The sequence below is a fragment of the Hippocampus zosterae genome, chromosome 13 (genome assembly GCF_025434085.1).
Source record: "Hippocampus zosterae strain Florida chromosome 13, ASM2543408v3, whole genome shotgun sequence".
In the NCBI taxonomy this organism is placed as follows: Eukaryota; Metazoa; Chordata; class Actinopteri; order Syngnathiformes; family Syngnathidae; genus Hippocampus; species Hippocampus zosterae.
The window spans coordinates 22,847,532-22,868,724 of NC_067463.1; the positions used below are offsets into that span (position 1 = coordinate 22,847,532).

At 47.8% G+C, this 21,193-nt stretch overlaps 3 protein-coding genes across 3 annotated transcripts; 2 read left to right on the plus strand and 1 right to left on the minus strand.

Annotated features, from left to right (window-relative positions):
- Positions 1 to 2,412: 2,412 nt before the first annotated feature.
- On the minus strand, positions 2,413 to 6,873 carry LOC127613131 (actin-related protein 2/3 complex subunit 1A). The gene is made up of 11 exons (XM_052084042.1): positions 6,578 to 6,873; positions 5,972 to 6,072; positions 5,755 to 5,859; positions 5,273 to 5,495; positions 5,012 to 5,119; positions 4,783 to 4,886; positions 4,591 to 4,699; positions 3,977 to 4,052; positions 3,688 to 3,881; positions 3,406 to 3,496; positions 2,413 to 2,928 (listed from the first exon to the last, which is right to left on the minus strand). The coding sequence occupies exons 2-11, from the start codon at positions 6,033 to 6,035 to the stop codon at positions 2,890 to 2,892; spliced, it is 1,113 nt and encodes a 370-aa protein (XP_051940002.1). The 5' UTR covers positions 6,036 to 6,072; positions 6,578 to 6,873; the 3' UTR covers positions 2,413 to 2,889.
- A 2,696-nt stretch (positions 6,874 to 9,569) lies between these two features.
- Positions 9,570 to 12,326, plus strand: LOC127613138 (proline-rich protein 18-like). Its single transcript, XM_052084050.1, has 2 exons — positions 9,570 to 9,932; positions 10,238 to 12,326. The coding sequence occupies exons 1-2, from the start codon at positions 9,570 to 9,572 to the stop codon at positions 10,664 to 10,666; spliced, it is 792 nt and encodes a 263-aa protein (XP_051940010.1). The 3' UTR covers positions 10,667 to 12,326.
- A 1,495-nt stretch (positions 12,327 to 13,821) lies between these two features.
- On the plus strand, positions 13,822 to 20,113 carry LOC127613135 (beta-1,3-N-acetylglucosaminyltransferase lunatic fringe-like). Its single transcript, XM_052084046.1, has 8 exons — positions 13,822 to 14,310; positions 16,806 to 16,854; positions 17,233 to 17,335; positions 17,947 to 18,100; positions 18,561 to 18,646; positions 18,728 to 18,887; positions 19,037 to 19,116; positions 20,037 to 20,113. Exons 1-8 carry the CDS (start codon positions 13,966 to 13,968, stop codon positions 20,089 to 20,091), a joined length of 1,032 nt encoding a protein of 343 aa, XP_051940006.1. The 5' UTR covers positions 13,822 to 13,965; the 3' UTR covers positions 20,092 to 20,113.
- The last annotated feature ends 1,080 nt before the right edge of the window (positions 20,114 to 21,193 follow it).

The window sequence follows — 21,193 nt, forward strand, 5'->3', positions numbered from 1 at the left end:
TGTCAATTGGCAATTTCTCCATTGCGAGACAAATAAAGGCTTTCTTATCTTAATATAGACTTAATATATGCGTATTTTAATTAGTGCTGTCAGTTTAACGCGTTATCATTAATTAAAAACAATTCTAACCCAATTAATTTTTTTATCGCGAGATTGACGCGGCACCACGTCTTTGATCGCAATTAAATATTTTCATCGTTTGACAGCACCCATTTTAATAAATAAACTGGTTGCAGCCACAATGGCCAATCAGAGGACAGGGTCAAATGCAAATCAGGAAGTTGCGTGAGGAGGAGGAGGAACTTGGAGAGCAAGCAGACGCCTAACGGTCACAAAGAAAGACGGAAGTTGGAATGCTTAACACGGGAAGCTTCTCAAAACTGAAAAAAAAAAGTCCCTTTGGTGGGGGTGGGGGAGGGGGGTGCAAATCTAATCCGAGGAAACTGTTAATGTGAACCAGACTGAACGAGTCATGACAAAAGAATGATGCGGCTCTAAGACTCGAATGCCCCAACCAACAAAATGTTGTCCACGCACAGAGGAAATCGATTCAGTTGACTTCATTCTCAAAATGGCAATGTCGTTCAATGTCACATATCGGAATTACGGTATCATCGATGTGTGGACTGTAGAAGAAAAAGTGACCGCGAAAAAAAAAAGACCATTTGGGTAAAACCGTGTGTTAAACGATTTTTAAAAACGCTTCAAAATGTACAATACAGTACAATGCTGGAGGAACTTTGCCAGAGCAGCAGGGACTTCTGATGGTGCTATAGCGCCCCCTAGCCGTCGTGTAGCGCCGTGACCGGGGACAAGATAAGAATCGTTTGGGAATTGTCATTATACTGTATATACGGTAGCTTTTACGTTACTTTGAAGAAACCTGTTGGCTTTAATTCTTTTTCATATATATTTTTTTAAACCCAAAACTTTATTTTAGTCTAATTGACAAATTCTCAACGTCAGTTTTGCCCTCCTCCTTTTGTACAGCAATCCCGAAGCAAATGCGTATTTGTCAAAGACGAAACGAATGTCATTTTCTCCGGAATTTGTGAATTATAGTATTACGAGGCGTACTTTCGTTTAGTTTGCATCTTTTAAAAGCATTGTCGTTCTTCATGAAAACGTTTTTTTTTATTGTACTGTAGTAATTATTTCGTTCGCTTTGTTCACAGCGGTAACCTGAGTGGGTGATCGGGGGTCCCATGATTTACGGGGATAGGTTCCCCTCCCCTGTACAGCCGTTGTCAACTATTTTCTAAGAAAAAAAATACAACCGTATTTCGTAGCATCCGGCTTTTGTTTCAGTTAAACAACCTCCCTATTACACGGCAGTAAGATGGGAACCTCCGACCCAGCAACAATGTCCCGTTAACCCGAAACCGGAAGTGAGCTCTGCGGCAACTTGACGAAACTAGACCCAAAGTTGCCACTTCTTCCATTCGAAGTCTACACAGTCCGCATTTCCCATGTCCTCGTCTGCGTCTCAACATTCCCATTCAAAGCATTTTTTTTTGCTACTCACCCGGAGGGAAGTGGTAGACGTTGGGGGTGGGGGGCTGACGGTGGTTCTCTGCTTCGCGGACTCTGGCCAGTCAACACGAACGCCAACGACGATATTGAAGCTGCCGAGACTGCGAGGCGAGAGAGAAAAAAAGAGAGCGAGTGGGAGGGGAGGAAACAGGAAGTTGAAAGTCAGCTAGAAAATGAGGTGCGGAGCTTGAGTGTGTGTGGGGGGGGGGCGCAAAAACTCTTGAGAAGCAGAAATGCATACAAGAAAAGGAACGAGTGTGGGGGGACAATTGGGACGGAAGGGAGAGGCTTTGCACAAAAACAGCACTGTCTTCCATTGCCCCCCCCCCCGGCCCCGCCCGACTGAGGGATGCCTTTGAAAGTTCAGAGGCGGTGATTCTTGAGCGGTGCCACGAGAGTGAGCCCGAACACCGCTCGAGATCCCGATAGCACAACTTGGACAGACCCTGCAGTCAACCTGGAATAAAAATGGCTTTCCAGGAACAAATACGGCCATCTTCAAAATATTTCAAGGGGAAAAAAAAATACATCCATGAACATGTGAATCCATCCGCAGGTGCTAGTATGTAGTGCGGGTTGTATTTTATTTTTTTAATATTCAGCTAAAATAAACTATGCTGGTGATATTCCACCATTTTATCTAGGGATTTAAAAAATATATTTTTTGGGGGGGGGGGTATCTTCAGCATCCAAATCACACTTTATTTCTACTCTTTTCTTCTTGTTTAAACTTGACTCCTAAATTCTGCCTCTTCCACTAGCTTGCAGACCTTGACAGATTTCGCACCCAAGAAGCACTTTGTGAAAAATGAAAACATGCCAAGTGAGAAGGCACAAGCACGTCATCGTAAGTTGAGAAAGACGGCAGTCAAAGTGCACGGTGTTCTGTAAATGCATTTATTTGACCTCACATGACACAGACATCCTCCATAATACATGAGCTTCTCGCCACTACAGAACTGCGACGGCGCGGGGAGTGAGAGAAAACATCCGTTACCGCGACAACGCGTTGATATATTCACGTGGAGGCTCAGCCGTGGTGATATTCAGTCTGATTTTTTTTTTGTTTTTTTTTTGTGATAAAACGTAGCTTAGTGTCGAACTTTTGGTACTTTGGAAGAGGTTAGAGAACCAAAAAAAAAAAAACCACACACAAGTCACACTTTTTTTAATAACACAGAACCTCCTTTCTTCCTTACCGCCTTCATTTAAAAACAAACAGCAACTCGAAAAAATCAACAGTGATGCCACACGTCAGTTCAATGTGTGTGTGTGTTACTATGGGGGGAGCAAAGGGCAAGTGTTGGCGAGTACGCAGCGTCTCCATTTTGCCCCCGCTCCATTTGCAACATTTCTTCACATGATGCAGAGACCCTGGATAGAAGCTTCTAGACTCTGAGGAGGGGGAAATAAAGCACAGATGGCAGTGGAAAATCAGCAAAATGTTTCCATTCTTTGGCTCACTTTCGTGTGTTACTCCATCTAGTGGGCGTTGAAAGGAATTACATGTTCAAAGGGAGCACGAGCAGTATCTTCAACCAAACAAACGAGAGTAACTTAAGTCGGAGCACAGTGGCCCCTCACCTGAAATTCATCAATCCAATTGCAATGTGAATATTTACGACAAGATGAAAAAATTAATTGCACCGTGTCAGATATCTCCATGAACAGAATGTTCCATGAAGACTGTTCATAAACTCATTCGAATTGAACCGGCACATTTCGTGGTCCATTGATGGAGCTCACGCCGGTTGGTTATGAATTTTGTCAGTCAGCTCTTTGTTACAGAGGATCAAATGAAGTTCACCTGTAAAATGTACGAAAAAATTCCAGCCACGTGGCCAACATTTTGTGAGTCGTGTGTGCGGGTACCTTGAAGTCCCAAATTGTCATGGCGCCATCAATGCCGGTGGTGCAGAACTTGCGACAGTCCCTTTTGTCTCCCTCGTAGATCGACACTTGGCTGTGAGGAGCGAGACCATTCCGTTTTCTTTCTTTGCCAGTTTTCAAATGGGACATATTCATGAAAATCAACCGGAGCATCGTCTGCCGATAAACGACTTTCCTTCCAACGGACCAGAGAATACTGCTGCGCATTGTTGTAGGCGTCGCTGCTGCCCCCCCCCCTCGAGTTTTTGGGAGTGAGTGACTTACGTGATGCTGTTCTGGTGCAGCGTTTCCAGCGCAGTGTTGCGGTCCTCGGTGGTGGCCCTCTTGTCCATGTTGCGGAAGCGCTCCATGGCCGACATGTTCCTCTGGACGCTCTGCTTGGGCAGGTCCAGCTTGGACACGAAGGTCAGCGTGCCGCCGTCGTCGCAGCGGAACAGCATGGGGCAGCAGTCGTGGCCCTGGAGACGTGCAAACATGTACTTTATATCATTTCCAAAAAAAATTTAAAACACGCTTTCAGACAGTAAGTGTGGATGAGTATGCGCAAGCTTACAGCGGCCACGAGGCTGTTCTCGGACACAAAGCAAACGCTGAGCAGAGGCAAGAACTCCGTCTTCAGCTGCAAAGGACTCGAAACACAACAACAAACGTACTTAGTACCAAACATCTCCTCTCACATGAACACTTTGAGACAGTAATTCATGCCTTTGTCACAGGCCGGCTCGATGACTGCAATGCCCTTTACTTTGGAGTCAGCCAGTCCTCCATGAAGCGCCTTCAGCTGCTCCACAATGCCGCCGCTCGCCTCTTGACTGGCACTCGTAAGAGGGAGCACTTAACTCCTACTCTGGCATCCCTTCACTGGCTCCCCATTCAGTTTCAAGATCCTCCTCTTTGTTTTCAAATCTCTGAATAATCTGGCGCCACTTTACCTCTCTGAGCTCATCCGCCCCTAAACACCTGCCCGGCACCTCAGGTCTGTGGACCAGACATTATTAGAAGTAACTAAAGTAACTAAACTGTGGCTCGGGGGGATGGAGCCTTTTCTGTTGCTGGTCCCTCTCTGGAATGACCTCCCACTGAACATTGGGCAAGCAACAAATGAATCGTAGGGGGTTCCCGTTTCGCTGCCACCACACATGAAGGCAAATCAGGAGCGCAACATACCAGGCGGTCTTGGAGCTGTCCACCACAGTGACGGTGCTGTCGTGGCTGACCCAGGCCAGGCGGTTCCCGGAGGCCGAGAAGGACACAGAGTGGACCCAACCTCCTCCTCCTAAAACGAGCGGAACAAGCTCAGTCGGATCAAACGCCGTTTGTTTTGCTAGCATGCGTAAAATGACACGGGACAGGGCGGACCTGCTCCGCCGAATTCGGCTAGAACGGCTCCGAAAGGCATCTTGCTGCCCCAAGGCGTCGGGCCTGGCTTCTCCTCCACCTCCTTAATGTAGGCTGAGAATACCCTGGACACCACACAGACAAACAATGTTGTCGTGTTAGAATGTCTCGCTTGTGTGTATGGGAGGGAGGAAAAAAAAAGGGGGGGGGGGTTGTGCCTCGTCGGTTTCATTTATTGATGACGCGTCACCTGCACTTGAAGTCGCAGGAGCCGGCGGCCAGCAGCACGTTGTTGGGGTGCCAGTCCAGACTGAGGATGGTGGAGCGGACGGGCTTCTTGATGTGCTTGCTCACCCACCTGAAATACGCAACGTTTGTTTGTATCGTTCACAAAACCGCTTACGTCAAACTTTCACTACTGCCCCTTTTGTCACGATAATTAAAAATTCTCGTGATCACCATCCTACTGTATATAAAGGAAGGTCCACTGTGGACTTTTGGGCTTTCTCACCAGTCGTTCTCCGACTCAAAGTAGCAGACGGAGATGAGCCGCGCGCCGCTGCCCACCGCAAACTTGTTCTCCAGCGGCGACCACTTGACAAAGGTGGCGGCTCTGTTGATCCTGAGGATGACCAGCGTGGGTTTCCACACGCCCTCCTTCTGCGACCACACGTACGCGTTGCGGTCGGCGCCGCAAGTCACGATGCGGTCGCTCTTGGGGGCCCAGTCGATGCCTGCGGGGGGATGTCGACGCAGGGGGGAAGCGACGCGGGGGACACGTGAAGGCGAGTCAATGACATTATCGCAAAGCCCCCTTGGTACAAATGTGGCTGAACAAGTTTACAAGCTCAAATTTATATAACATGAAGCCATTGAAATGAGATCGTTCGGAAGCGGTTCTCATTCAAGGGCCACGTCCTAACTTGGGCATTCAAGATGGAACTGCTTTGTCTCCTGTAAACGTTCTTAAAAGTCATGGGATGAGCAAACTACCTGTAATGTGTCCATTGTGCTCCTTCAGCTCGTGAGTCTTAAGCCACTGGTTGGCACTCTTCTTATAAATATGAACTTCATGGTTGTTGGGGCTGATGGCAATCTCTGCATGGGGAGGGGACAGCACAAGAAGAAAGCTAAGTAACCTGCCAAACCTGTTACCTCCCACCCCTTGCTGGAATGACAGTGACGAGAGGGGGGGGGGGTGTAAACTGACGCGTCCTGTCGCGGTTCCACGCGTGGCAGGTGATGGGCTCCAATAGAAACTGGTGAAGTGACATCTCGTCTGGGTGTGTTCCTTCGGTTCAGGGCTCTCCACTGTTACAAACATACACACGGGCAGTACAATCATTTTATTTTTAATGCACCCACCACCTTTTTCATTCACCTTCACGTGAACAGCAGGGTGACGACTTTGTCTCCCGCTGATAACCGGCACGCCACATGTGGCAAAAGCAGAAAAAAATGTATATTTATACGATTGTTCCATTACGTGGGAGAAGTTACAACTGAAAGCGACGCTAGCCGGTTAGCGTCGATAGCCGAACCGCACCGTTCAAAACATGAAAGCCCGCTGCTAATTAATCCTCGAAGAACGCCTTAAAATCATATTAAAGACTATCCTCTTTTTATTCAAAATATCACAAGTACGTCTTCGTTTGGGGGGGTTAATACGTCGGCGTCATTTGATCAGGGATTGAAGATCTGACATCCCCACGCGCGCTGTGATTTCGGGTCGCTAGCTCAATTCGCTAGGTAGGCCTCATGCGTCTTATCCCGACCACGGTGTTTCCTATGCAGCTATCCCGGCGTGCCAACTCACCTCGTCCGCACGTCAGCCGGCAAGTTAAGCAAGCCCTAGCGGTGTAGTGGCGGGTGGTGGTGACGGGGGGGCTCGACGACCACCAGGGAGTGGGACGGGAATTCGCGGACTCTGGTCAGTCGACACGAATTCCTCCGGGAATGTTTGAGGGGAATGTCAAGACGGGCGACGAGAGCGATGCGCTTCCAGGTACATCCGGCGGCTGGCTGAGCGACTGACTGAGTGACAGCTAGCTTAGCCACATCACGCGAGTACCCAGACCGCAACGAGCAAGTGAATGAGCGCGTGCACAGACAGGTGGGCGGGGAAACAGCGCCACCATATGAATTGCATCACGACGTCATAAAGGAAGTGGGGGCTGAAGTGCCGCACGTGACTTTGAAGGGATGTGCGGTGGCCGAGGGAGTCCCCGCCCCCCCCCCCCAAAAAAAAACATTGAGGAAAAGAAGAAAACGAGGAAGGATTGAAGGTATGGTGAAACCAAGTGATGGATGAAAATTTAGAAACAGTTGTTTTCGATATGACGTAATATGTTTATTTGTGCATTTATATTACTGTGTGAAACATGCTCAATTCTTACATGGCTCCTGCAGTTGGCAGTTTTGACAATCAGAAAAGAGGAAACCAACAAAGTCGACCCTTCTGCATTTCTCAAGATACGCTGAATTGAAGTGGTTTGACGTATTAAAAATGATTGCCAAGGATGTGGTGAAATATCATGTCGTGTACTTTGGAGTGAAAGTCAGGGTGGGGGCAGTTTGCCGATACCCCAAACTTCCCGTAGCTGGCCTCACCTTCATTTAACCTCGGGACCTCAAGAGCAGATAAAAAGAGAGGTTTCGGGAGGGGCTGCTTTAGGAAAGCTGAGAAAGATGTGCGCAGCCTTCGTCTACAAAAAAAATGTCTCGTTGCTTTCTGGGTAACAAGTGAGCACCAACCAATCGGCGTGGACGACCAATTTGTGTCTGTCTGCTTGTCACTTGGTAGCTTTTTGCAGGTGCGCAGCCACCCAACTCATCCACAGCCGGTCAACATGGAGACCTTTGCCCAGCGGGGCGATTCCTTCCCCGCGCCGCCACTTGACTACTCGCCAGGTCAATTCCTATTTCCATGCCTTTGTTTTCGGAACCACTTTTTCTTTTTGCGTGTTTTGACAAATATGATATGAATGAAATGAAGGATGTGTGCGCGTATAGATGACAACGCCAGGCGGACGGCGAGGATCTATCACGTTCACTCGCCCTTTCGGCAGCCTCCTCCTTGGTCGTTTGACCTGGCTCCCGTGCAGGTGCACCCCATCCAGTCCCCCCCTCAAGGTACCTCCTGGAACTGACTAACTGGCCTCCCTTTTGGGATTCACGCACCATTGCCACAAAGGGCCACTCATATTTTGTCACAAAAATGTGAAATTCAACCTTTTTTGTCCCCCCCGGTCAAGTCTGACTTGATTTAATTGTAAGTTCAGGGGTTCGCTGTTTTTTTTAGGAGAGATGGAATCCTTTAGATGCAGTTATATTAATTAAAAGGGAAGAAAAAAAGACGCGGACACCGCAGCGCGTTCGAGAACACGACTCTCCTCGTAACTCAAATCACTTCCGGCAGAACCTGTCAACATAAAATCACGTCCGAGCAATTATTCAACAACAGAATAGAATGTAGGTATTCTTAACATGAAATATGATTGTCAAACATAAAATGATCACGAATGTAACATAAGCATACATTTGATTTCATTTTGACTCAATTTAAGGTTGCGCAGGTTGGGAAAAAAAAATACACGTTTGTGCCGGAAATCCTCCTCGTTTGCATTTGTGGTGTCTTGTGGTCTACCCGCTTCCTCGTGTAGCGTGCGCGTCCCCCTTGGTGACGACCCCCGTACCGAAGTTTGTGAGCCACGAGAGCGACCTGTGCCGCTCCCCTGCTCTGGCGTCATGTCCCGCCTGTCGGGCCCAGGTGACCACCAGGGTGCGCTACCGAGCCGGAACGTACGCATGGAGTATGTGCGTGCTCTTCGTCCTGCTCGGGTGAGTGACCCCCTCGACCCCCCCAACCGTCGTCCCTCCGTCGTCCACGCGCACGGTGGGCGGGTGTGACGATGACGTCACTTTTCAGGTTGGCGTTTGGCTGCTGTCTGCTTCCGTTCTTGGTGAATCATTTCAAAGACGCTTACCACTGCTGTCCGAGATGTCATCGCCTTCTTCACGTGCATCGCAGGTGCTGCTTTCGGTGAAGGCGAATAATTAACGGGGGGGGGGGGGGGTGTCTTTTTAAAGTTATGTCAGTGGGTTTGGACTTTGATCAAGTCATCCTGTTCAGCCCTTTATTTTTTTTAATATCCGATTTTGAACTAATAATGTCAATAAATGTTTCTATGGTGAAAGCTATTTGCTTGAAATTTTACTTTGGAACCCGAACACGGATTTTAAACTGACCCGTTTGAAAAATCTGAAAAACATGTCATCTTTGTCTACCGGCCTCTGTTTTTCCTTTTAAAATATCGGAACCCTGAGCCTTTGCTTGAAACCCTATCCTCGGTTTGATTGACAAATGAAAAACTCATTTGAAACCCTACTTGGGAACACCGGGCGCCTCCTCAAATCCCACATTGGGACTCTATCAGACTTGTTAATCCTGGCTCGAGAAACCCTCATTTGAAATCCGAACCGTGGACTGAAAATCATCATCATCCTTGTATGACCCTCTGCCCCAGGGTTCAAAGTTCACTTTGAAAACCTAACCCAGGCTTGGAACGCCCTCCCAAACGTAGAACTGCTCCACAGCGCCAAACGTGTCTGGACTTTAAGCCTGGCCGGGTCCACGTGCGCTTTTGCGTTTTGCAAACGTGCGGCTCTCAGTGGATCGCGCCGACCGCGGCAGATTAAGAGTTCACGTCTATTTCCAGCGGGCTGAGCCTGGGTGTCGTTAGCGCGGCGAGCTACGGGGTCGGCGCGCACCAGTGTGCTCTGCCAGTCGGAAGCGGCAGCGCCGCCGCATGGCCCGAGATGCTCGCGGGTACCTGGCCTCTTTCGCCGCACCCTTCCTGAGGTTCCGGCGGAAGACCGAGCTCCTGTCCTACTTGTTTCTGTGCTTGTCCAAGATGCCCTTCATCCCGCCCGTGCCGGTGATGGCGGCGGCGGCGGCCGGACCGGGCGGCAAGGCGGCGCCCCCGAAAGGCGGCGACTCGGTGAAGGAGCGCCTGGCGTCCAACCTCAAGCAGCTGGGCAAGAAGAGCCTCCTGCCCACGGCCACCAGAGGGCTGTCGGAGCCCAGGAAGAAGGGACCCTCATCGTGCGGGGGGCCGCCCGAGGGCCTCCCCGCCTCCAGGTCTGGGGAGTCTTTGTCCAAGACCTGCCAGGTCAGAAACCTACTTAGAAAGTCTGAAAATTGCAACTGCGTAACCTCAATTCTGACTTGAAACCCAACTGAGGTCTTCACCCAAGATTGAGCCCTAAATTTGAAACCTTAATCCTTGTTTGAAAGCCTAACGATTGCTTTGGAACTAGTCCGGGCATGAAACCTTACCCCTGGATTGAAATCCTTACCTCAAACCCCGGCTGGAAATACTTGTTTGAAACCCCAACCTTGTCTTGTAACTTCACTTTGAAACCATAGTCTTGTCTTGAGGCCCCACTGACCACAATCCTCACACCCGCCCACCAGGTGAGACCCCGGATCAAATCCCGCCGGGAGGAAACCCGATTCACGCTGACCCTAACCCCCGAGGCGGTCCTGCTGCTGCAGAGGCGCAACAACAACAACAACAACCATAACCACCACCACATTTCCGGAAGTGTCCCCGACTCCAGGCGATTCAGGCGGAGCCCCCGCCCGGGCGCCTCCCCGTCCCCGCGGCCCCACGACCGGGCGGCGGCATTGGTCAGCACTCGCTGCGACGTGAGCTCGATGGTGAAGGTGTCCCTGCTGAACGAGCGTCACCGCTACGACGACGAGGAGTACGAGGACGAGGAGGAACGGGGCGGCCGGGTGGACCAGCGCGTGATGCTCAAGTGCACCGAGTGGCTGCGGGGGCTGGAGAACACGCCCATCGCCGCGGGAACCCGGCAGAGCCCCACGGTCAAGAGCTTCTGAACCCCACTTTTGGAACCTGACCCTTTGGCTTCAGGGCCCGGCAGCAAGTGAACTGAGAGGAAGATTGCTGTTCAATGGGGGGGGGGGGGGGGGAGACTAAGGACATGTTCCGGCTGCTTTCAAAACAAAACAAAGTCAAAAGCTAAAAACTAGTGCTGTCAAACGATTAAAATATTTAATCGCGATTAAATATTTTAATCTCATAGTTAACTCAGAATTAGCCGTAATTAATCACAGATTTTTATCTATTCTAAATTTCCTTTGATTTCTTGCCCCATTTTAACGCTCTCATCAACATGGAATTGTGGATCCGTTTAATTGATCTTGAAACTACTTTATGATCTGAAACGATGCATTTTTGGAGGCCATTTTGGATGCAAAGTAAAATAGCATTTGGACGGTCTGAACGAGTGGATAAAGCGTCTTCCGTGACGGCACCTAATGTGACTTCTGTCACCATAAGAAGCTTGATAAGGTCTTTAGACGGCGGATTACTGCGCACTCGCCTCCCTCGTGGCCGGACCGAGTGCGCTCAAAGTGGCGGATTATCCGCCTTGCCGTCAACCGTTAAAACGCGTGCAGGCAGGGGGGGGGGGGGGGGGGGTTAAACCACGATGCCTGTTCATTCAAAAACAACATGGAGGAATCCTTTCGTCTGGGAAGCATTTACACCACAGGTGTCAAACCTACGGCCCGCGGAGGTTCGATCAGGCCCGCGGGATCATTCAAAAGTGAAAAAAAAAATGCAGAAAAGGCACGGAATGAATATTTTGAATAAATTCATGGGGTATCCGCTAGGGGGCACAGTTTTGATCGGACCGTTTTGGTTTGTGAACAACAGGTGGCACTGTGGGGCTTTTCCCTGCAGCTGCGCACCTGCTGGTGGTTGGGCAATTCTGGCTATAAAAGAACTTCCAGCCGACGGCTCATTGTTTGTTTCTTTGCTGCGGTCATGTTCTCCACCATGTTTTGTTGACTTAGTTTTAGCTACGGCCTGGGTTTTGTTTGATACTTTGGATTCTTTGTTTTATCAATACACTTCAAGTACACCCTGATCCTCCCTCCTGCCTGCTTTTTGGGGTCCACCACCGCCTCGCAACGTGACAGTTTTTGATTTTCGTGGATTATTTTTCCTCAAACGGCCTCGAGTGAGTTGGGCCCTTACATTGAGTCCATGTCTGAAGATATTGATCCACTTGAGCACCTTAATTAATTCCGTTTTTCACGGCCCTCTGAATAGGAATCGTCGGCCGGCATGGAAGGATCACTCTTTCTGTACATTTATTGGATCACTTTGAAGCAGAAGTAGTAGTAGATGAAACAGAAGTAGTTGCAGAAGCGGGTAATGACCTAAAGCACACAAATGCAGTAAAAAAATTAATCTCTTTCTGCATCATGATGTAAATAGGTATAGAATTTACCGTAATTTTATTTTAACAATACATTTAATAAATACTTTAATCAACCATGACTTCACTATGTCGTCATTATTTTAAACGTAAGAAACCATACGTCACAAACGCATCAAGTCGACTCGAACAAAAGAACTACAAGTCCCAAAGGTCCAACCCGGAAGTGGAGCGCCGGCATGATGAAGCCCAGCTGCAACGCGATGTACTTCGCGTTCAAACAATCAATTGCAGCCGGACAAACATGACAACTATGCAAAATGAGTTAAATAAAGACACCGCTGTCCTAGCAACACTTTATCCCACGCTGTTTGTTTACATTGCCGATTGCGAGCGGTAGCCGACTGTGATCGCATAGCGATGCATGCGGCAAACATGAAGCACAACGGACACAATGCAAAGCAGGCAAACAAAGCAAGCGATCATCATCGATTCTAAAGCTAACTTTTAGATAGCTGCTTAAAGAAAAGCACAAGCGTAGCTTACCATCGGGCCATGTCGACGACGAAGCGAGTGTATTCACCAAAGTAACATCATGCGATGCTGCTTTTTATACGTCACGCGAACGGCAACCTGTCAGTGGCAGGTCGGCCCCTCTTAAAGCGCCAGTAGAATCCAACAATTGTCTCAAAAGCACATTGGCTGCACGCTGTAAAAGGTTTTATTATTAAAGATTTAAGTAAATACTGTATGTGTACCGCTACAGACTTTTTTTCAGTATAAATACCGTTTACCCATAAAACCTTACACACAAATTGTAGGGGGGGCCGGGAGCAGGGCAAACCCTACTTTGCGGATTTCGTCTGTCGCGGGGTGGTCCCGGTTTTAACCCGCGATAAACGAGGGATGACCGTATTGAAAAGCTGTGAGTGATTAGTTTTGCTGCGTGTTCAGTTTGGACAGTAAACTCCAACGGAGGCTTCATTGAAGAGCTGAAAGCGCGCTCAACAGAACCTTATGTAGGACTTTAAAGAAACATAGCTGCGTACAAAGTGCAATATAAAAAGTTCAAAAATTACCCATAGAAAAGCAAAAAAGTTATCGATCAACACAGCCGCCGCTGGAGTTTCAGTGGCAACATTTTCTTAAGCGTCCGTGTGACTTTTGTGTGCTCGTTGGCGAGGACAAACACATAACAGATCCACTGTGTCCTCGTGCTGTTTGAAGTGACTTAAAAAAAATAAAATAAGACACACATTGTGGTACTTGAACCCCCTGACAGCAGCACTGACGTCACACCAACCACAAACCACACACACACACACACACACGTGTAAGAAAGCCTCCTTTGTTTGTTTGTCTTACTTCTGAGAAGAAGCTCGAAGCGAAGTTGAATTTGGGACTTTGGACTGATTCTGCGAGCAAACAGAAGGAGGGACGGTAAAGCCTGGACGGGAGGGGGGTGGGGGGAGAGAAAATCCCAAAGCGAGGCTCGGAAAACAGTGACCTTGCACCGGGAATCCTGCCACACACCGACGGGAGCAAAAAGGGGGGGGGGGGAGACCCCCAACAACACACCGACGGCAAATTTGGGAGGGGACTGTCAAGTTTTGCAAACATGAACTCTTTCTTGGCCAAGCGTCTTTGAAGTCCCGCATGTGAAATTCCCATCAGGTAAATCAATATATAGAATATAAATACATATACATGGGTACACACACACACACACGGTTTATCTTTTGTTGTTGTTGGCCTCGCCCAAAAAGGCGCTCGGGTCTCCCATTGGTCGGTGGAGCAATTCGGGCCCCGCCCATCGGCGGAGCTTCCTCGCACGCCGCCAGCTGAGACGTCGTCGATGCAGCCGTCGAGGCAAACGACGGCAGCCGTCGAGTCCCGCGGTTCGGTTCCGAGCCAGATGAAACAAGCGGCGCCCACCTCGACGCACGCACCATGTGGAGGTCCGCGGGGCAGCGGCGGCGGCGGCGGCCGCCTCAGCTCCTCCGCGTCGCCGTCCTCTGCCTGCTCGCGGCCGGCGCGCTCGCCGTCGCGGGCGCGCAGCGGGCGGCGGCGGAGGAGGGAGCTCCGGCGAGCCGCGCCGTTTTCACGGACTACTTCAGGCAGCTGAGCCGAGAAAGGAGAGCCGTCGGGCGGCCGGCGCCGAGCGGCGCCCCGCCGGAGCCCGCGGAGCTCCTGACCGCCGACGACGTGTTCGTGGCCGTGAAGACCACCAGCAAATACCACCGCGGCAGGCTGGAGCTCCTTTTGGACACGTGGATCGCCAACCATTTGCAACACGTGAGTTTCCTCCGAACTCATTCTCAGCCGACCGTTCTTCAATGAGTCGATTTCACAGAAAGCGAGCCGTTTGCCACTCGGAGGGGCGCCGAGCGAGGTCTCAAATGCTCTTAATGAATTCAAGACCTGATGCGTGCGTGTACATCATGGGTGAGGAAACGATGTGGTCATGGCAAGCGATGCATCTTTGTCCAGAAACTTGGACATTGACATACGGTGATCCCTCGTTTATCACGGTTAACGGGGACCCAAACCACCCGCAATAAATGAAAATCCGCGAAGTAGCGACCCCTCCCTGTGGATGAGTATACAACATATTGATGAGGCCAAATTTAACGGTATCCATGCATGTAGAAGTACATTTAGTAGTTATTAACATGACTTAATGCTGTGTACTAATAGATTTAAACAGGAAAAAGTTAGGTTAGTGTATGAATAACAAAATACAGCAAACATATACTGTACATGTAGGACTGTACATGTTGCTCGATGTGACTCGCGGACCGTTTTACTGACTTTCGCTGGTTCTCGCAGACCGTTTGCGGACTTAAAAAATGTCCCCCCCCCCCCCCCGGCCCCCTTTTTAAAGTCACATTTCGAGGTTCCATCGGGTACGATGCCTGCAGCTGATCTTGCAACGCTTCTTCTCGAGTGACATTCTAGCATCGGTCGGCCGGCCGGCCGGGGCAAAAATCAACTCCGCTGAGTCGAGTGATATTTACGAGGCCGCCCGGATCAAAGCAAAGTGGCTTTGAAGGGAGTGTCGTCGCAAACCCACAGGGTGGTCTCGGGCCCTTTTTGTGATGCGTCACAGGAGGTGACGAGTGGCTGTGAAAAGCTGCCAAACGCCGAGCGACTGAAAAGCAACTGCTTCGCATTCATGAAGAGCCTCAGCCAAGGAAAAAAAACAAACTAGCGGCTCTTCTGTATCATGACGTCAACGGCGAGCTTGCTGCAAATTTGACAAAAAAGGGCCCGGATCCTCCTCAGCCTTGATGTGCTGTCGAAAAACAGCTGCAAAACGCTGGGTTGGGTTGGCCAGGCCCAAAAAGTTGACCTGATTGCATTTTTTAATTGATTCTCATCAATTAAAAAAATAGGGGGGGGGCTATTTGCGTGCACGTGCTTATTTGCATACAATCAGCTGAGTGAGGAGTTCTCACGCTCGAGCATTACCTGTTTCCCAGGCACACCGACATGTTTGAAGAATGCCGAGTTGTGGAAATAACGCGACAACACACCCTGGGAACTTCAGCCGATTGCTCGTGGGAAGGGCCAAACGTGGCGAATCTCACACGCTCGCACAAATAAACAAAAAAAAAATCTAAAAAATAACAACACATACAATTTAAAGTGAATGCCCTTTAACTCTTGCCGTCGACGTGAAATGTCATCGAGGAGAATCCGAACAAGGAGTACCAGCGACGGAAATAGTCGTCAACTCTTTTTTGGTTTTTTTTATTGGCAATGAGCTGAAAAAGTTCTTGGCCAGCTCTGGTTTGATCATGAAGCGATATAATGCGGAAGCAAGTCAATCCGACGAATCTTTGGAAATAATACGATAAGAGGGAGCGACGCCGCAACGTGCTGTATGTACACATACACGCACGCACACACTACTAAATACTACTACTGCTGCTAACAGATATTTGAACGACAAGGGCAGACCAACACGCGGAGTGACAATATAGCAATACCTGCAGGCATATATACACGTTAGCCTCTGCAAAAAATGGCTGCCATGACTCGAGCTGACCGAGTCAGTCGTGGAATTTTTCTTCCGTGTGCGTTTAAACTGCCCCCCGGTGGCCATGGCGCACACTACAGAAGGTGAATGGATAAAAGTTTTAGCTTATGTCATATTTTCCTTCAAGGAGATTTTAAAAGACTGCCTTGAAGTATCTAAAAGTCAGCAGGCTCATTTCTGTATCATCATTTAATTTGCGTGACAAATTGAAGCGCTGGAAATACGCAGTGCAGGTGTTCCTTCAGGGCGCACTCTGGCCACTTCGGGATTAATTGGCGTCTTGTGATGCTTTCGGCCTGGGCTGTGGTAGTTTTATTGATTTCTTTTTTTTAAACACTTGTCATAAGACTGCTGCTCCACAAGAACATCACATTACTTGAGGAATGTATATTCAAACACACACACGCATGCACAAAACAGGCTCTGAGGCCAAGAGTGGAGGTTTGGTCGACTTCCTGTGGAAAATCTGAACGCTCTGCTTGGCTTCCTGCAGCCACACTGAACCCCCGCCACCCCCCCCCCTCAAACCCATCAGCTGTCACATAAACAAAAATGAGAAAAAAAACACAAAGACACGCAACTGTGCAAAACAGTTGCCTGCGTCCAAAAAACACTAAAGTCACACAACAAACGCACACAAGTATAAAAAGACACACAGAAAACACACACGAGAGCAAACACCATGTTGTGGCGAGACATGAAGTCAAACGGGGAGTGACTTGATTTTTGTGCGTGTGTGTGTGCGCAGACGTACGTGTTCACCGATGGCGAGGACTCGGCGCTCAGGAAGCGGATCGGTGAGTTTCACACACGGGCACGCCGATGGCATCAGGAAATCAGACGTCTGCTGACTTTGCATTTCCACGGTGAGCAGCAGACAGGAAGTGAACGTCATAGCATCGGTATCATGGAAAGTTCACGTTAGAGGAAGCACGGCTAGCATCGGAGCAAACGTTGGAAACTAACTGCAATATCAAACATTGGGAGCTACCGCAGGAAGAAATGTTGGACGCTACCAAAGAACCACATTTTTGGAGGCTAACAATTGAGCTAGTGTCAGAAGCTAACGTTGGCAGCGGTTAACGTGCAAAGCTAATGCTAGAAGTACCAATAGTGAAGTGCGGTTCCAAAAATGAACAAGTATGAAGATACCGTTATGTTGTCGTGGTCACCAGGCGCTCACCTGATCAACACCAACTGCTCGGCAGCTCACAGCCGTCAAGCGCTCTCCTGCAAAATGGCCGCCGAGTACGACGCCTTCCTCGACGCCGACAGGAAGTAAGTCACGCGCCATGTCGCCGAGGCGAAAGACTGTCAAGCCGGTGCCGTAGAAACGATGCTAATGGATGGTGTGACGGAAATATCGTCGCGCTCAGTGTTTGAAATTGGCGGTGGTAGGCTTGCCAAGTGTGTTCCTCTCCGAGACAACTGCTAATGCGTCACGAGTGTTGCAAATATGCTGTGTACTGACAACATCGCAAGTACTAGGCTAAATGCGAATATGTTCAATCCGCTACAAGCGTTTTAGCGTTAACGTGACAACGCTAATTGCTAAAGTGCCATAAGTACGCTAAATCCTAATGCGTCGAAATGACGACGACGCTAAACTACATGAAAAGTCTTACAAACATCAGTCGGATTCGTTCCATATGGATTGCGCCACTTTCAACCTCAAAGACTTTTAGCCGAATGTACATTTAAAAAATGGCTGATTGTGATCATGTATTTTGTTGCACAAAATACGTTTACTTAATGAATGAATCATCAAGAGTATAAAACGTGCCGATGTGTCCAAAATATTCTAAGCACTGAGCATCTCTCAAAAACGATTAACTTGTCATAATTCCGCTGATGATGTTAATGCTAATTGGCAGCCTGTGTGGTTGTAGGTGGTTTTGTCACATGGACGACGACAACTACCTGAACATGGGTGCCCTCTTGAGGCTGTTGTCTCAGTACAGCCACACCCAGGACGTCTACATCGGGCGACCCAGTCTGGAGCACCCCCTCGAGGCCACCGAGACGTTAGCCGATGCTAAAATGGTACAATGAGACCAAATGTTAGCGCTTGGACACTGTGCCAATTAGAATCTTCACAGTAAATTTGCAGCTAGCGCATTTACGACAAAATGACCAGTTAACCTGTTAGCATGTCATCCCGTCAACATGACGAAGTACCTCCTTTTTTCCGACGTGTTTTTCACATCGGGATTTAGCATTTTTTGTGACACTAGCATAGTGACAATACATCCACCTTGAGGTGAATGCTAGCACATTGGCGCTTATCATGTTGACGGCAAATTATCTTACAGCCTGTAACCAGGTAACGCATTTACTGTATAACACATTAGCAGTTGCCATAGCTACAGAAGATTTTTTGGGAGGGGGGGCATTTAATTAAGATGCGCTTAGCATACATATGACACTTTGGAATTAGCGCATTTGCAACATGTTAGCATAGGATCTCAGAGAAAACTTAGAGTGTGTGTATGTGTGTGCGCAGAGGAAGGTAGTTTTCTGGTTTGCCACAGGGGGCGCTGGATTCTGTCTGAGTCGAGGACTCGCCATCAAGATGGGACCTTGGGCTCGGTATGCGATTTTGTTGCCCCCATTGCATACGGAGTGGGGGCGTTATGAGTCTCAACTTATCTATACCGTCGGCTGCGTTAGCGACGGCGCCTTCCTGTCTACAGCCGAACGTATCCGTCTCCCAGACGACTGCGCTGTGGGTTACATCGTCGGGGCTATGTTGGGTGTGGGCCTTACCCGCTCGCCACTGTTCCACTCGCACCTGGAGAGCCTCGCGCTGCTGACGCGGGTGCATGAACAGGTACCACACATACGTTTGTTTTCAAACTTGATTGAAAATCATCATCTGCTTTTCTATAAGCAAAGGACAAAAACCATTCAAGGAACGTGTTTTCATTCTATTTCGTTTGACGTTCCTATCAACACCTACGCTGTTGGTGTTTTGATCAGGTGACTCTCAGCTACAGCAAAGATGAGAGAAACACCATCAATATCAAAGGACCCTTTTCGATACAGCAAGATCCAACAAGGTAATGCAACAGACATTTCATAGATATATATTAGTGCTGTCAAACGATTCAAATATTTCATCGCGATCAAATGTATAATTTCATAGTTAACTCTGAATTATCCGTAATTAATAACAGATTTTTATCTAGTCCTTTTCTTCTATTTTTTCCCATTTCACTGCTCTCATCAACATGGAATCGTGGATCCGTATTCTTTGTGCAAAAGGCAAATATTTACCGGAACAACAATTTCGACTTTCAGTTTTACATTAAACATTTTTCACACATTTTATTATTTTAGAGCAACGTAACATCCGTGACGTGGTGCCGCATTAATCTCGCGATTAAAAAAAATTAATCGAGTTGAAATTGTCTTAAATTAATGCCGTTAACGCCTTAAACTGACAGCACCAATACCAATATATATGTTGGTATTAATGCTGTCAGTTTATGTTTTTTGTTTATGTACATAGACACATGTATACTACTATTCTTGTTAGCTTTCAAACTTGAGATGACAGTCAAAGCACATTCGAAATTTTTGGTTGTTCACAGTTAGCCGTTTTATTAGTTTGTTGGTTGGCTAATTAGCTAGTGAGATGTTTTTTTTGGGGCGGGGGGGTCAGAAAGTCAGTTAGCTCGCGAGTAAGTTGGTAGACTGGCTTGTTGGTTAATTAATTAGCTGGTTGGTTAGCTAGTGAGTTAGCTGGTTAATGGGTCAGCTGTAGTGCCACTTATTTCTTTGGTCTTTCTAATCATACATTTGGTACAAGAGCTGCTCTCTCTCATCTGACCAACCCCCCACCCTCCCCCGCCCCATTTAAGTGTTGATGCAATGTAATTTGTTCCCGTTTTTCCTCATTGTTGTCATCTTATTGTGAAACGGCACCATCCGGCTATTGTCACACTTACTTCATTTTCTGTTGTGTGCATGTGTTTAGGTTCAAGTGTGTGCATTGTGTGTTACATCCACACACACCCTGGTGCCAGCGCTGAATGCAGCCAGCCAGATTTTTTTTTTTTTAACAAACAAAAATCTCCCCTTTTGGGAAATGAAAGTGCCAAAGGATCTGGGAACAGACACGACGTACATGAGCAACGTTTGCCATCAGGCTTAAACAAACCAACTCTTGATGAGAAGTCCATTTTTTGGGGGGCGTCATAACAACTTTTTATGAGGTGGCAATGTTTGAAGCTATTAGCCACATCATACATTGAGCCACTGAAATGTGTTCACTTGACAAGGAGTGTTTGGTTTGTGTCAAGTCATTTTTATGTTAATATTTTTTTTGGATGGGTTCACTATTCTGAAGTGACATCTGTTTAAAAGACAAATGGGCTTTAAGATGGATTCTGTTTGGGGTTTGTTTTTTTTATGGCTCTGTGTATGTTAATCAGCAACTCCTGATGAATGCATGACACTTGAACACAAAACAATGCAAAATTATAAATTCATCAAATGGTTCTGTTATTTCTGTCATTTTAAAAAGCACAAATTCGAAACCATTCTTTGAAAGCAACCTTTTCGAGCTTCGTAATGACTCACGTTGAGTCATCACATATGAATACAAGTTTTTGTTCGATTGCACGCCTGTCATTGAATGTGATACCCTCTTAGCTTTCACTCCAGCATCTGGACTGCAGAAGTTGATTTTATTAATGATGATGTATACCCGTCAACTCATACGGTTTAGCCATAGTTCATACGGATTTTGTGGTGAATCTTACGTATATGGCCGTATTGCACTAATCATACGGATTCTGAAAATTTCCGTTCAGCATTTGGAGTTGGTGAAAAAAGTAGCGTATGAATACAACTCAGTAATGCCACTAAGTAGAATGATGATTAGACATTGACCAGGCATTGTATTATGGAGATCGACAATAAATATCATTGGAAATTTCGTGGGGGTTTTTTCTGCCGTTATTTTGACATACAAAATGCTTTGGTATGTTATAAGGATTTTTTTTGGTAGTTTATACAGTTTGGCGCTCCGAAAAGTTGACAGGTATGATGATGACAAAGATGAAATAAAACATTTCGCTCAAATCTATGTGTTTGGTTACACCTGGTGGCTAAATGCGGTACCGCAACAAA